The sequence below is a fragment of the Heterocephalus glaber genome, unplaced genomic scaffold, assembly GCF_053883595.1.
Source record: "Heterocephalus glaber isolate CG9 unplaced genomic scaffold, H.glaber_assembly_v1.0 deba00001481, whole genome shotgun sequence".
Taxonomy (NCBI): Eukaryota; Metazoa; Chordata; class Mammalia; order Rodentia; family Bathyergidae; genus Heterocephalus; species Heterocephalus glaber.
Window position 1 is genome coordinate 14829349 of NW_028258317.1, and position 16816 is coordinate 14846164.

At 45.7% G+C, this 16816-nt stretch overlaps 1 protein-coding gene across 3 annotated transcripts in view; it reads left to right on the forward strand.

The window, feature by feature from the left end:
• The window catches only part of Fbxo10 (F-box protein 10), a 50266-nt gene that overhangs the window by 23877 nt on the left and 9573 nt on the right, over positions 1–16816 (forward strand). For 2 of the 3 annotated variants that reach the window (XM_004874582.3, XM_004874580.4), the window contains 5 exons: positions 1922–2512; positions 6442–7275; positions 11825–11974; positions 14034–14170; positions 16224–16294. In XM_004874582.3, coding sequence (XP_004874639.1) covers positions 1928–2512; positions 6442–7275; positions 11825–11974; positions 14034–14170; positions 16224–16294 — 1777 coding nt within the window. In that variant the 5' untranslated portion in view covers positions 1922–1927. Of the gene's footprint in view, positions 1–946; positions 1040–1921; positions 2513–6441; positions 7276–11824; positions 11975–14033; positions 14171–16223; positions 16295–16816 lie in introns of all 3 variants that reach the window. The other variant, XM_004874581.3, reaches the window with a different exon arrangement.

Below are 16816 nucleotides of genomic sequence, written 5' to 3' on the forward strand. Positions count from 1 at the left end.
CTTGTTTTTTCCCTTTTCTCTGCTTTTGTCTATGTCTCTGATTCATTCTTCTCTGGCAGGGAAGTATAGATCAGCCTTCCACTCCCAGGGAAAATGATCACCCACAACTATATCTGAGTTTATAGCTTAGGAAAGACCCATTCAGTTGGTTGCAGCCAAGGAGTTGGGGTACCATCTTTCTATACACACATCTTTGGTGAGCCCTTCCTCTGTGATTATGTGGTATAAATTATTACTAAAGGAGAAGCATATTTTCCAGAGAAAACAAAGAGCCAGATGGCTGGCCGTTCACCCTAAAAGATCTTTTTTCTTTCAGTACCAGGAATCAAACTCAGGATCTTGCACTTGCCAGTCAGGAATGGCACTGCTGAACTACATTCCCAACCCAACCCTAAAAGATCTTTAGGCCATTAAGATTACATCAGTGTCCGGAGGCTAAGGCAGGAGGATCGCCTTGAGTTCGAGGCCAGCCTGGGCTACAAAGTGAGTTCAGGGCCAGCCTGAACTAAACCCATTCAGTCTTTCCTAGAGCTGCCCCACATGGGGAAGTAGTAACAATTAATTGATCTGAGAAGGAGGAGAGACAGACAGACACTCAGTTCTCATTACTATTGGAATGAAGAGATAACAGTATCTTTTCTGGGTGTCCAGGCATCCAGACTCCCAGACCATTACAGCCAAATGTTGATTCCCTCTCTGTGAATCCAAACTTTCAGGTACAGGTCACAAGAACCCAAAGTAAACTAGCTTTAGCACAAAGAGAATTTATTATAAAGCTACTGGAGTATCCCACAAAATTGAAGTTAAGTAGAGAGTCTACAGCATCTTCGAGAATCTGGACTCAGTACTTCCAAGATACTTACATATGTGCTTACCTTTTTGCTTCCTCATTTTAATTTTTTATCTTTCATCTCTACTTGTTCCTGCTTGGCTTTCACATCACAAGGTGTTCTCCACAAGGTTGGAACCCTGACTGCCAGAACTTATCATTAAGAGTATCTGACCAAAGAGAAGAGAGAGTCTTCCCTGCCAGTACCAGGTAGAAAAAAATCCTAGAGAAGGAATGAAATCCTCTTTTGTTATTGTTATTATTGTTTTGGTTTTTTGTGGTACTCAGGACTGAATCCAAGGCCTTCACACCGAGCTATTTCCCCTGCCCTTTTTAAATTTTTTGTTTTGAGACAGGGTTTCATCTTGCTAAGTTACTAAATTGCTTAGTCTGGGCTTGAACTTTTGAGCCTCCTGCCTCAGCCTCCCAGAGTTGAGTTGATTTTTGACACAAGTTCTCACTATGTAACCCAGGCTGGTCTCAAACTCAATCCTCCTACCTCCACCTCTGGAGTGCTAGGGTTACAAATATCCACCACCACACTTGGACTCTAGAGGATAGAGTTCTCTTATTGGCTTGGACTTCTTCATTTACTCATCTTTGGGAGGTATTTCAAGGACGTGAGTGAAACTGGGTGTTATGACCCATGCCTGTCATCCCAGCTACTTGGGTGGCTGATGTGGGGGGTTGGCAAGTTCAAGGCCAGCCTGGGCAATTTAGCAAGACTCTATCTCAAAATAAAAGTTTTTTAAATGCCTGAGGTTATATCTGAATGACAAAGTGCCTAGCATGTGTGAGGCCCTGGGTTGTTCCCAGTATGGAAGAAGGGTAACTGTAAGCAGGATAAACAAAGTCCCTTTTTTTGTTGTTGTCTTTGGGAGTTTTTTTGTTTTGTTTTGTTTTTAAATTTTTGGTACCTGGAATTGTACTCTGGTCCTTGCACTTACAGGGCAGGTGGCAGATGGTTTTTTATTTTTTGAGACTGTTGCCTCAAACTCATGATGACCTTCCCACCTCAGCCTCCCAAGTACTGGGATTACAAGCATGTGCCACCATACCTGGCTAAAATCCTCCTTGGTGTCTTTCTCCCAGGTGACCATGGAGACTGGTGGCCTCCCCCTGGAGCTGTGGCGCATGATCTTGGCTTACCTGCACCTTCCCGACCTGGGCCGCTGCAGCCTGGTATGCAGGGCCTGGTACGAGCTGATCCTCAGTCTTGACAGTACTCGCTGGCGGCAGCTGTGCCTGGGTTGCACTGAGTGCCGCCACCCCAACTGGCCCAACCAGCCTGACGTGGAGCCTGAGTCTTGGAGGGAGGCCTTCAAGCAGCATTACCTTGCCTCCAAGACATGGACCAAGAACGCCCTGGACTTGGAGTCCTCCGTCTGCTTTTCTCTATTCCGAAGAAGGAGGGAACGACGTACCCTAAGTGTTGGGCCAGGCCATGAGTTTGACAGCCTGGGTAGTGCCCTGGCCATGGCCAGTCTGTATGACCGAATTGTGCTGTTCCCAGGTGTGTATGAAGAGCAAGGCGAAATCATCCTAAAGGTGCCCGTGGAGATTGTAGGTCATGGGAAGCTGGGCAAGGTGACCCTGCTAGCCAGCATCGATCAGCACTGCTCTACCACACGCCTGTGCAACCTTGTCTTCATGCCAGCCTGGTTCTCACCCATCATGTACAAGGTAGGTTTCTACATCAAGTAGATGCTGTACAAGCCTGACCTCAGGGGCTTGGCCTCTTCTCACTGGGTTTCCCATTTTTGTTGGAATTGAGGGTTAGTAGTTATTCCCATATACACACTCTGGGGTCTGAACCAGTTGAGAAATGGGCACAATGATCAGTATAGTTCAAAATTCTGCTTTATTCTTGTCAAAGCTGTATTAGAAAATGAGGTGTTCTGGGGATTTAGCTCAGCGGCATAGGGGCCCCCTGCCTGGCAGGCGTGAGGTCCTGAGTTTGATCTCCAGTACCAAAAAAAAGGAAAAAAAATGAGGTGTGGACTTGCCGCCAAAACTGCTTGTACTTCTTCCCTTCCCACCTAGTTCGGCTGGAGCCACACATACAGTAGCTAAGTGAAAAGCCAGGTTCTGGACACATGCAACATGGTAATAGGAAGAACACATTAGCTGCTTGAGGCAGCATGCCAGAGGAGTCCAGCAGAGAGGAGGCCCTGCAGGAGCTGTAACATTCAGCAGAGGAACCCCACCCTGTGCAGGATCAAGGAGAGTCAGTCAGGCTTTTACCAGGATCAGGTACTTCTCAAGGATACTTGGGAAGAGGATCAGGAACTATTAGTTCAACACATTCCTCCAGTGAACACGGAATAGCTGAGTGTAGTGGTGCATGCTTGTAATCCTAGTACTCAGGGAAATTGAGGAAGGAAGATTGCAAGTTTAAGCCCAGCCTGAGTAACTTAGTGACTTAAGACAGTCTCAAAATAAAAAGGGCTGAGCATATAACTTGGTGCAAAGGCCTTGAGTTCGATCCCCAGTACTGATTTAAAAAAAAAACAGAGCAGAAGATGTATTCAAAGCAAAGCATATATCAAGGCATTGTTAGTTCCTGGCAGAATAGTCTGCAGCTTATATATTGCCTAGAAACTGACATCAATATTTAGATTATGTACCTATTCAATAAAAATTACATTGCACCATTACTAGAATAACAATTATTTCTCATGTACGTAAAGATCATTATAATACTAGTTATTTATGATGCACTTGGTGTATGCCAGGCATGTGCTTTTTGGCCACTATCTCACCCGTCTTGACAGCCGTATGTCAAAGTAATATAGCGTCATCTGATTTTATAAATGAGGGCACTGAAGTTCAAGATTAAGTGACATACCCAGGGTCTCACACTTAGTAAAGAACAGAGCTAGAATCCAAAGCCAGTTTTTATAATTTAGGTGACTTTCCTTCTGTGACCTCATATGATTCCCACAAAAAACATTTGTGGTAGAGTAGATGTAGTTCCCATTTGGCAGATAGGGGTGCTAAAGGTCAGAGATGCTAAATAATTTTCTCAAGTGAGTAATTAGTGAGGTTAGAGCTCAAATCCAGGCCTTCTGATCTAAGCACTTAAGAAATTACATCACACAAGCTGGGGATTCAGCTCAGTGGTGCCACCACCTGCCTTGCAAGCGCAAGGTCCTGAGTTCGATCCCCAGTACAAAAAAAAAAAAAGAAATTACATCACACTGGAGTCCCTGGAAGCTTAAAAAAGCCTGCTTGCTCTAGAATGTTGCAGAAGGATTTAAGAATTTCCCTTATGCTGATCTTCAGGTTCAGAAGGAGACTGTTTTTAGCAACAGTGTTCCAGACCTTTCACACTTTGTAATATGTTATTCTTAGAGTAGTATATTAATTTGGTTTATTCTTAGAGTAATACATTAATTTCAGGCTCTACTTCCCGCTCCAGAGTTCAGAAAGGGGCCCGGCCTTAGGCTTATTTGTAGCCCTCTTTCTGGCTTAGTGCTTGGCATATATTATATATATTAGTACTCAGTCCATGAATATCTTTTAAGTAAAAAGGGACCTGAATTGACCTTTCCTGATAGCTGCAAAGGCCAGGATGATTTCTCAAGTCAGTTTTCAGTGACTCCTGAGAACCGTAGCAATGGCTCTGCACCTCCAGAGCACTAGACTTTGTCCTTAGAAAGGACCACGGGAAGGGCCGGGGATTTAGCTCAGTGGTTTTGCCATCTGCTGCGCAAGTGCAAGGTCCTGAGTTCGATCCCCGGTACCAAAATAAATAAATAAATAAAATTTAAAAATTAAAAAGAGAATGGACCATGGGAGAGAAAATGGTCTTAAGTTACAGCAATAAAAATGTAGGCTAGCTAGGCATGGTGGTGCATGCCTGTAATCTCAGCACCCAGGAGGGTGAGGCAAGAGGATCACCAACAAGGCTACAAAGTGGAGCCAGCCCAGGCTAATAATGAGTTCAAGGCCTCAAGGCCTGCCTGAACTGTACAGCAAGACCGTGCCTCCAAAAAAAAGTAGGCTGGCTCTAAAGAAGAATTTAGAAAAGCTAAGGGTCCTTAAGCTCTGAGATAAGCTATCAAACAAGGTCATTGCTAGAGAACTTTAAAATGTTTTCAGGGGATAAGATTATTGAATGGGATCATGATTGTCTGGATTATTGAATGGGACCTCTTTTTATGGTTCAGATACATCTGATAGAATTGGTATGCAATTTAGAAACAGTTCTTTTTTCAGGAATATAGAGCAACTGGATCATACCAAGCTTGCTTCTCATTCAGGCCCAGAGTTAAGGGGCTCCGATGAATCATGCTGTGGGTTTAGCACTTCCCCATTCCCACCCCTGCTTTCTGTTTCTTGTGTCACTGACCCCAGACAATAATAGCCAACTTTTACTGGGTTTCAGCTGTGTGCCTGGCACTGCACTTTGTGCTTTATTAACTAGTAAGCCGCATGGTACAGACCAGGAAACAGGCTTAGAAAGGTGAAGCACTAGTCTTAGATAAGATGCTTGAAAGAAGCAGAGTTGGGAGCTATCCCAGGTAGTAAGCCTCCTACTTCCTGAGCCATAGAAGCATCCTTTATCCCTGTCTTTAGAGATGCAACTGCTGTCTTCCTGTGCCACAACACGCACACCCACACCAGTGGCTGCACAGTGGCTTTTTTCAGACTTGTTCCTGTGCCTCCCCCACTCCCTAAACCAGTTCAGGCAGGGCTCAGATCCTTCTGGCTGCTTTCTCCTATGCCAGCAACAAGGGTCCTGCATGGCCCTGTCCTGATTTGGGTCACCCAGCTCCTGCATGCTGCAGAGCATCAGACTAAGGTGGAGAGCATACTCTAAGAGAAGGCACAGATGAAGGGAAAGCACTTTGAAAGGGGGACATGTGGAGACACTTCTGCATGTGATTTGACACATTCTTCATACAACCCAGTCACTGAGCAGGGACTCCCCCACCTTTTGGAGACTTGGTAAAGTTGGGCTCAGATCCCAGTTTGTAAAAATTGAAAGCTCTCCTGACCATTTCTGAACCCCTCCTAGAGGGATCCTCTCCTCCTTCACCTCCTCTATTAACATGTGTCAAATCCATTTCACCTAGCATCCCTCTGATGCAGCTTCTTCCCCATTCTGTCCAGCTTCTGTACTATTTTCACCGAGAGAGAGGGAGAGGGAGAGGGAGATTCTCATTAAGTAGTTCATAAGCATTAAGAGAATTTATGCAAGCCGGGGATTTAGTTCAGTGGTTCTGCTGCCTACCTCGAGAGCGCAAGGTCTTCAGTTCTATCCCCGGTACCAAAAAAAACCAAAAATAGAATTTATGTAAGATCTGAGGTATATAGGAAGGGTCGTGCTGCAGAGTGTGAACTCTTCTTCCATCATCCACCTTTGTCCCCCTTGTTTCAGATTAGAAGCACAGAAGGGCAGGCAACTCCCAACTGTCCCCCCTTCTCTCATTCAGAGCAGCTCCCTAGATCCTTTGGGAGCTAATTGACACCCATGCCCTGGTGGGGAAGAGGAGATGATCAAATGGCCTTTCCCCCCTGTGCCCTCCTTAAAGAGCAGCACAAGTGCTGATCAGCAAAACACAGCTTACCCCTCTTACAGCCATTTTTTCTTTCTCATTTTCCAGACCACATCAGGTCATGTCCAGTTTGACAACTGCAACTTTGAGAATGGGCACATCCAGGTCCATGGCCCAGGCACCTGCCAAGTGAAGTTTTGTACCTTCAAAAACACCCATGTCTTTCTGCACAACGTGCCCCTGTGTGTCCTGGAAAGCTGTGAATTTATGGGCAGCGAAAACAACTCTGTGACTGTGGAGGGTCACCCATCAGCAGATAAGAACTGGGCCTACAAGTATCTACTGGGTCTTATCAGGTCCTCTCCCAGCTTGCTCCCCACAGAAAACTCTGACTTTTTAATGTCCCTGGACCTAGAGAGCCGGGATCAGGCCTGGAGTCCCAGGACCTGTGACATTGTCATTGAAGGCAGCCAGAGTCCTACCACCCCTGCCTCTAGCTCCCCAAAGCCAGGCTCCAAGGCTAGCTTGCAGGAAGCAGAGGTGGGCAGCGACGGGGAAAGGGTGGCCCAGACCCCAGACAGCAGCGATGGAGGCCTGAGCCCCAGCGGTGAGGATGAGGATGAGGACCAGCTCACATACAGATTGTCCTACCAAGTGCAGGGCCCACGCCCTGTCCTGGGGGGGTCCTTTCTGGGCCCACCTCTGCCTGGAGCATCCATTCAGCTGCCCAGCTGCCTGGTGCTGAACTCACTGCAGCAGGAGCTGCAGAAGGACAAGGAGGCCATGGCACTGGCCAGCTCTGTGCAGGGCTGCCTGATCCGAAGGTGCCTGTTCCGGGACGGGAAAGGAGGTGTCTTTGTGTGTTCTTATGGCCGAGCCAAGATGGAAGGAAACATCTTCCGGAACTTGACTTATGCAGTTCGATGTATACATAATAGCAAGGTGCTGTCCTAAGAGTTGACAATCTGGATTGAAGCCTTACTGGGTCACCAGGAGCACAGCTGTTAATTGCTGAGAGGGTTCCTATGGCCATAAGTAGGAGGGGTATGATGGGGTTATTTTACATTTCAAATAATCTTTTTTTTTTTAGTGCCAGAAATTGATCAAATAATTTTTTAAAAGCTTGTTAACACACAGGACTTCATGTCCATCATCTGACTTGGGCGGGGCTGAAACTATTTTTCTCATTTCACAGAAAAAGAAACAGAGGCCCAGAGAGGGAAGGTGCCTTAACTCAGAGTCACACAGCAAGTATGAGAGAGAATTGAGATTAGAACCCAGGTATTCTGCTTCTATTCACTATGTCATTCTGCTGCTTGAACATGTCACCCAGGTCCTTATAGAAGAAACAAGAGGGCCAGGGATTTAGCTCAGTGGCAACATGGCTGCCTTGCAAGCACAAGGTCCTAAGTTCAATCCCTGGTACCACACAAAAAAAGAAGAAACAAGACCTTTTTAGCATGAATAACAGAAAAATTTAGGGAGACATAATCACTGCCACTGTAAACTTCAGTGGGGTAGTTGAGAAGGCTTCCCAAAAGATGAGATATCTGTCCTGAGTACGGTGAGTAGAGATTCCACAGAAAACAATGTATATGGTGAAAATGGGGTACAGAGTAGGACATCCCAACAGCAGGAACATCCTGTGCTGGGGGTTGACTTTACCTGTGCTGCAGCGGCAGACAAAAATGCAGCTGTGGAAGTGAGAAGGAGCCTCTTTGCCCAGGAAAGTTCTCCTCCAGCACTCAAACCAGATCCTTTTATCATGGTACCCATGAGAACAAAGCTATTACCCTGGAAAGCCCCATTGAGACACTGGGAACTTCTGCTAAGAGCAACCATCAGCCATTGACGCATCAGTACCTTGCCTGTGCAGGCACTTTGGGTGCTGCAGGACAACCTTAGAATCTAGTGAATAGTGACAGGAATGACTTCTGGAAAGACAGAGACAGGCCTTGGAGAAGAAAGCATAGCCTGACCCCTAGGCCTGAGTCTCAGCTCTCTGTTGATTCACTGTGAACATTCCTTTGGCTTCTGTACACTGGGAGTGACCATTCCTGCCTGGCTTCTCCCACTGGGGCTTGAGGGATCCAGTCCCATCGTATTGACAGAAGTACTCAGTAAACTAAAGGGCATTATACAAATGTCACAGGTGGGTCTTCCAGGCTTCTAGAATACTAAATCCCATTTGCATTTCCAGCCCACTTCTAAAAAAGATTTTAGGTGGTATTACTCTGAAAGCACAATATTAGATTACACTATAAACAGAAAATAAAAAGGGAAGGGTAATAGCTCTGTTCCCATGGGTTCCATGATAAAAAGAACTTTCCTCCTTACATAGTTATTAAGAATATGGCTTATGGCTTTAAAAAAAAGAGAGTATGACTTTTGACTAAAATTCTGCCTCTGTCACCAAAGTTCCTTAGACTAACCACATTGCCTATCTCCAAGGTGTAATGAGGATAATTATCAAAGGTCACATATATAAAGTGCTTAGCAGTGTGCCTGGTATATAGCAAGTGCTCAATAAATGTTTTTAAAAAATGATACCAGGCCACTATAAGAAGTTCTGTGATAAAGGTACTATAGGTGGCCCAGCAGCCTAGAAAAGGAGCACCTGGCCCATCCTCAAGGAACCAGGAAGGGTTTCCTGGAGGCCCTGTACCTGATCTGAGCTGTGCAGGAGTAATAGTTGACAAGGTGAAGATGTGCTGCACAAGAGGCCTGTGAGAAAGCCCAGGAGTAAAAAAGGACACAGCACTTGCAGGGAGTTAGAAGTCACTCAGCAGCCAGAGAACAGGAGGGTGGCAAGAAGAGTGGCAGGAGGGAGCCAGGCAGCATGAGTCAGATCAAGCTAAGAGGTGTTGCCAGCAAGATTGAGATCAGAGTTCACCTTGAGGGTTGTTGAGAACCGCTGAGAAATTTTAAGCTGAAAACTGCAGACAGATCTGCTTTCTGAAAGCTCATTCTTGAGCCTCATAGCAGGTGACATGGAGAGAACAAGGCTGAAGGCAAGGAGGTATCTATGGTCAGAAATGGAGAAGAAGATCTGGGGAGGGAATAAACCTAGGGCATGGGGCCTTGATTCCTGAGTGCTGAAAGCAATGGTGGGAACATGGAGAAGGGTAGGGTGTGGAGAGAGATGAACTCAACTCCGGGCACATTTAAGTTTGGAGCCTTTGTGACCTCTCACAGTAGTGGGGTCTGGCCAGGCCCTGGAGTTTTAGGGAGAGATATGTGCTGACATGCCAGGAGCACATAGGGAGCCATCATTATGTAGGCCGTGAATGGAGACAAGGGTGGACAAACATTTATATAGTTGTCTCCCTGTTGAACAAGTGCCCTATGGGACTTTTGGCAGGAGGTGCATAGCAAGAAATTCCCAGTGAGTCTCTAGACAGAACCTGAGAAACTGATATGTAGGGATTTGGATGTCTCATTAGTACCCAGCATCAGGCACAGTTGCATCCCTGCACAAGCAGGGAGCTGCAGGTATGAGTGTGGGGCTTCCCAGTCAGGTTCCTGTGCTGGGGAGCAAGGTCTTGATCCTGTGGCCAGAGGACCATCACCTATCTGTCCTTAGAACATCCTAGCAGTGCAAAGGCTGGTGGAAGGCACCTGGCTGCATGAGGCACCAAGAAGGAAAGCACTGACTGTGATGTTTTCTCCTCTGTTATGTGTAGCTGGAAGTCAAATACCTTGTACAACACTGTAGTGACTGATGTAGATCATGTTTATGTTTGGAAATGGGCATGTGTCTTCTTTAGCTTAGTCTCTGGGGGGAAGGTCTCACCAGGAATTGCTCTGGTTTGAACAGTGACGCTGTTATGATTAGCCTCAGTGTCCCCCGGGCTTCAGTTTCCTCTAGCACTGCCTCCCATTGGTTTCCCTGGTCTTTGCACCAGCTCCTCAGAGGAGGCCTGTCTCCCTGCTCTCCACCTGCAGTAGACAACTGTTATTTATCACTGAGAGGGTGAGATGAGTCTGGCAATAAAGTTTCTCTCTCACCCTGCCTCATCCTTGGACTGGGTGGGTGCTGTGTCCATGGGTCTTGGGAGTGGGACCTTGACAGCAACCCTGCCTCACCCCTGGTATGAGAGGTGGACTCACGATCCAGGCCCAATACAGTTTCTTCCTACCCCCAGCAGTAAAGGTGGAGGTTTTTCCTGATCCTCCCCCTGAAGGCCACAAAACTTGCTGCCCTTCTCTGCTTACTTGCAGCTTGTTTTGCAGGAAAGACAGGAGAGAAGAGTACACAAAGGGCCTCATGCCTTTCCTGGAGTCACTGCTCCTGTCCCCAAGCCTGTACTGCTGGGGGCTGCCTCCAGTCTGCTCTCCCCCAGTCTTTCTCCACAAGCACCTAGGAGGTCCATAGAGAAATAAATAGGTGCAGTTACTTCCAGTTTTTGTACCCTCACCCTGGCTCACTCATACGTGGCCTTAAACAGTTGCTGAGGAGTGGCAGCAGAATTCTTCCTGTCTTGCCAGACAGCTGCACTTGTTCAGCAAGGTAACACTCACATCTCACCTCCTGGGGCACCCGTCTTTTCCCAGTGCTCGGGTGCACTGGTTGTCCTGCGGCTTCATTTTGCTGACAGGTTCCAGAAAGCTTAGGTTTGTGCATATTATCTTCCTGTCCTGTTGTCAGTGTAAGGGCAGTGTCCTTTCCAACTTGCTTCATCCTAAAACCTTGCGATTATACTTCCATTCTGTTATACTTCTCCCAGAGTTTATCCTAATGCAGTGTATTATTTATTAGTAGTATTCAACTTGTAATATACTTTATCATTAATATACAATTATTTAAAAATAGAAGAAAATGTAATTGTAAACACATCCCTGTAATAAGCTGGGTGCTAAATTATCATACCTTATGTAAAGGAGGCTTCCTTATAATATAAATAGTCACTACACCAAGAAATATCCAGGTTGGGCAAAAATAGGCCTTTTTAAAAGTAATTTTTCAAAATTAAGAATCACCTCTGTTTCATAAAGTGGTAGGGATGGTGGTACCTTACTCAGTGCTTGCTCAGAACAGTGACTTTAGTGACTGCACAGGTGAAAGTGACAGGTCTCGAAATTGATTCCATGAAAGTAGCTGTGCATTGGGGAGTCTTCCTGCAATCCCAGGACATGAAGTTTGAAGACCACTAAATCCTGTCTTCTGTAAGCATCCTTTCCATCCCAACCTCCAGTAGGTGCTTGAGGCCAGGACCAAGCCTCCATCTGATGTCCATAAAGTTCCAACATGAGGCTGGTTGGTAAAGAGCCTGCAGGGTAACAGCAAGCTGGGCCAGGAGCACACAGTAGGATGGTGGGGTGCACAGTGAGGTGTTCCTCTCATCTGTTGGTGAACTGCAGGGATCAGTTGGGAAGGAAAAGACTTAAGTGTTTCCCCAGTGGTTTTTATGCCCTTAAGTGGGATGCTTATTATATGTTTTTACAAAATTTTTGTGACAGGAAAATAAATGGCTTTCTCTCTTCTGCTTAGATTGTCATGCTCAGGAATGACATTTACCGCTGCCGGGCATCAGGCATCTTTCTTCGCTTGGAGGGTGGAGGCTTGATTGCCGGCAACAACATCTACCACAATGCAGAGGCTGGTGTAGACATCCGGAAGAAGTCCAACCCACTCATTCTGGTACTTTTCTCTGTCTTCCTTTCCCATTCAGGGTGACTGTGAGTTTTTAGAATAATTTTCTTGAGAATATTTAAATGTTGCCATGTTAAATTTATATGCTTCATGTTTGCAAGTAACTTCTGCACTTTTCTCTGTGGGTCCTCATGACTCTGTCTCTCTTTTTCCATGTATTAGTAGTGACTTCAGACAAGTCACCTCCTGCAATCTCCCCATCAGTAAGAAAGAGGACTGGAAGGACAGGGAAAACAGAGCCCTCCTTGGGCTCTCATATGCTGTGGTTGCCTTTGAGTTTGATAAGAAAAAATCTATCATGTCTTCCCTGAAAAACACTTGGATCTAAAAAGAACTCATCTAGTTAGTTCATCCTTATTTATGTAGAGGACCTGTAAGATATTCAGTTCTGAAGATTATGTGTTTCATGGATATTGTGGGGGCATATTGAGTTTTATTGTATACCAGCTTAAAATCTTGGAATATATGACCAGCAACATAAGAGATCAGCTCTTTTTCCACTCTGGCTTTTCCTGAGAAAGTTTCTAGAAATTGGGAAACTATGGGCTTGGAAAAATAATACCTACCCTTGAGTATAATGCTTATTATATGCCCTGTATTTTTCTCAGCACTTTGCAGACATTTGCCTAATTATCCTTTAATCCTTACACATCTCTATGAAATAGAATTATTATTATCCCTATTTTATAGATGAAGACATTGAACACAAAGAAGCAAAGGCCAAAGTCATACAGCTGGTGACAGAGCTGGAATTTGAATCCAGGCAGTCTGGCAGTCTGACTCAGGGTTGATGTTTTTAGCCCATTATATTAAGGCTGGCCATGAAAATGCAGACAAAGGGAAATCCCAAGCTGTATTTTTAAGAGACACATCTAGCCAGTGTCCTCTTGCAACTCCTCCCCTCACTGTCCTTCTCCCACGCAGCAGGTGGCTGATGCACTGCCGTGGCTTAGGAAGTTACTGCCACTGCGGCCAAAAATGAGTTTGCCTGCCTGTGGGCAAAAGGACAGGTAGAGGAGAAGGGAGTGGCATGTTTCAATCCTGGATTTGTGAAAGAGGGCAGGGATGGCCATACTGTTTCATCTGCCTCTCGCTGAGCTTTACAGCCTTCTGAGGGACTTCTCTCAAGCAGTGATTTTCCTGGTGAGTCTGCCAAACCCTTCAGAAATAGTGAAAAGTGGGTAAGAGCAAGGAGCACTTACTGCATAAAATACAGAAAATTAGATCTTTGTCTCCATGATACCATTTTGGAAGAGCTACAGTAACTTTCTGGTTTAAGTATGGAATTAGATTTCGGCTACATGTTAGCAGTAAGAGTGGTATAATTTTGTTATAATTTATTGTAAATGAAGTTACTGTGCAAAAGCAATGAACTGGACGGAAAGGCAACAAAACTAGGTTTCAGATCTGGGCCTGTCAGAAACATATAATGTAATTCTAAGCCTGCTTTCCCATATATAAAAAGAGGTATCAGAAATGAGTGTCTGTAAGCATCCTCCAGCTTGGACAACTCCTGTGACCTTCCCCCCAGTATGTGCATCCTTCCACAGACCCTCCCCTGAATGAGCAGTGAGAACCAGAAGCCCTTCTGATGTGGCCTCCGTGGGACTGCTCTTGGCCAGTGTTCTGTTGAACTGGGGTGCCTCCCTTCCCTGAGATGTGGGCTCCCTGGGCCCTGGGAGGTAGGGCGTGGCAGGGCATGGCTGGATGGTTGTGTGTTTGGGAGGCTCTGAAGAGGCTCATATGCTTTCTATAGCTGCCTTGTAGATGAAGCACAAGAGCCTTCAACAGCAAGTGCCAGTGCATCCCAAGAGGCTGTAGGGAAGACTCCCATCTTTACAACCTCCCTTACTATTTCTGCGTGTGCAGCTATGTAGAAAGGCAGGACAGTGGTTGGTCTGGTCTCTTTATCATGTGCTGGAGATCTTCCAGTGACGTTCTTTTCTCCTCCCTGTCCATCCTGGCGCATTTGTGTGGGCAGAGATTGAGCACTCTTCTTGCTGGCATATCTGATCTGTTTTCCATGGTGTCTTGTTTTCACTTGCAGTGTAACCAGATACACCATGGCCTTCGCTCTGGCATTGTTGTCCTTGGCAATGGGAAAGGCGTCATCAGGAACAACCAAATCTTCTCAAATAAGGAGGCTGGCATTTATATCCTGTATCATGGAAATCCGATAGTGAGGTATGTACCACTGTGCCCAAACTATCTGGCTTCTCCATGCTACCTTGTTCTCGTCCTGTGCTCCCTCATCTGTTGCCCTAATCTTTCTCCTTAATTTGAAAACATTTTTGTTTACTACAACAACTGTACAGAGGGAGGCAAAGAAGAGACTTCACTCATAATCTCACCCTAATAACACAATTGCATTTGGGCTTCTGGCTCCCCTTTCATTTGGCCCTATTTGACTTTTGATTCAGCAGACATTACTGAACACTTCTCATAAGGAGTAACAAAGGTAAACAAGGGGGTTGGCCTGGTATGGTGGCGCATACCTGTAATCTCATCACTCAGGAGGCTGAGGCAAGAGGATCCCTGTGAGTTTGAGGCCAGCCTGGGCTGAGTTTGAGGCCAGCCAGGAAGACATAGCAAGACCCTGTTTCAAAAAATCCAAAAAAAACAGGAGGGCAACCTCTGAACAATATAAATGCACAGAGATACTGTAAGATGAGGGTGGTGTAGAGATTTCCACTCGTGTGTCAAATCCAGTCTCTTGGCAGTGGGTACGTAGGATACTGTGTTAAGATCCTGGGTCTATATCTGGCCTCAGGATCAAAGCATGCTATGATCCATTAGTGATGCAAGCTGTAAGTAAGGAAGGACAGTGGCAGTACCCTGTTGCTGCTGCTCCAGGTACAGTATGGGGCAGACTGCAATAGATGCCATTAGATTGGTGTCAAGAGAAGGAGAGAATCATTGTGACTGGAAGAATGTGGGAAGGCCTCACAGAGGAGGTGGCATTAGCGTTGGACTGTCATGAAGCTAGGGGCAGCCTTCCTAGTGAAGGGAACAGCATGAACAAAAGCAGCAGAGCCCAACAGCTCTAGGGTGAGTGGACAGTCCTCTGTGGCTTGAGAAAAAGAATATTTTAAAATGGGACTGTCCCAGAACACCTTGGACCCTATGGTCACTGCAGCATGCCCTTTTATACCTATGTGGTAATCTGTCTCTGCCACGCAGCACAGTGGAAAGAAATGGTGGGAAGAAAGGCTTAGGCTGGATGAGGAAGGCCTTTTGTCAACCATGTTGAGGAAGGTGATGTTTGCTTTATCATGATAATAGGAAATCTTTAAAGATTTTTTGAGCAGAAGATTCACATAGTTATGCCTGTGATTTAGAAAAATGGCTGGCATTGATGTGCAAGCAAATACATCCTGAGGAGTTTTTCCCCTGTATTATTCCATATGTACATTTCTAGGTTGCTGCATGCTTTTATATTTATCACTTCGGAAAATTTCAGAACACTCTGTTGTTGTGATATTCCATAATTTTTATCCATCCTATTACTATTAGGCAAATACTTTTCCACTGTTCAGGACAGCTTATTAGAGTAACTTCTGATCATAATGCAACTTGCAAGTGCTGGGGAACCATTAGAGTTTTGATTGAAGAAAATATCACAATGAGATCAGTATTGTAGATCTACAAAACACAGTCACCTTAAGGGAAGGGGTTATGGTTTTCCCCCTCTATGTTTGTGACATGAAGTAAGAATCTGGGAGGAAAGACATGACTTGGCTGAGTTAAGCTACAGCATAGCTGAGAGTTATATAACCTACAGTCACTCTTAAGCAAGCTTAGCACAGCCTCCTAGGAATTCTTCATGCCACCAGTACTTTACATCTGACACATGCACCATGGTGACATCTGTTTAAAATAGTATTTATATACTGATGACCACAAAAATAAGTCACAAAGAATTGAATATCACTGTGCTTATATCACTTTTTTTTTTTGGTACTGGGGCTCGAACTCAGGACCTTGCACTTTCGAGACAGTTGCAGTGCTACTGAGCTAAATCCCTGGCCCTATATCATATATTTGTGGGTTTGGTTTTTGGACAACCAATCCCAGTGACAACCAAAAATTTCCAAAGGCCTGGCTTATAGGACTTCAGAAAATATTTTAGACCCTGTGAACTTGAGCCACTAGAAAGCCCACAGAAGAAGGCAGTGGCCTTCATACATGACATTGGTATCCTGGTCTTACTGCTTGTCTTGTTCCCCTTCCATTTTAGTGGGAACCACATCTTCAAGGGACGTGCAGCCGGCATAGCCGTGAATGAGAATGGGAAGGGCCTCATCACAGGTATGCAATGGAGACTCCCTGGAGCTATGTACAGGACCATCCCCTGGTGTTACTCTTGCCAGCTTCAGGACCTTACACAAGTCCCCCACCTGTTGAAGACCTCCTTTTAGACCAGCAAGCTGGCTCCAGGGTCACCAGCTCCATGCTGGCCGTAATTCTCATGCAGGCTTAGTACATTACAGGTCTGCTCTCAGCCAGGCCCAAGGTGGACCCACTGATGGGTCACAGCGCTTACAGAAGCATGGACACCGGAGGAACTATCTGAGTCCTCCTCTAGGCTTCTGTGTGGCTGTCTGCCCTGGAAATCTCTGTCTAGCTAACTCCTGCTCATCCTCTAGGTTTCTTCTCAAGAGTCCTCTCCTCAGGGAAGCCTTCCCTGAGCTCCCTTTGTACACAGATGTACTCACTGTGTCCAGGATGCCTTCTCTGTAGGACATTTTACTTAATTTCTTGGTGCATTGTTTTCTCCCATATCTTCTTTTTGAGGCAGTAATTCCACAAAGCAAGGATTGAGTCTGCCTT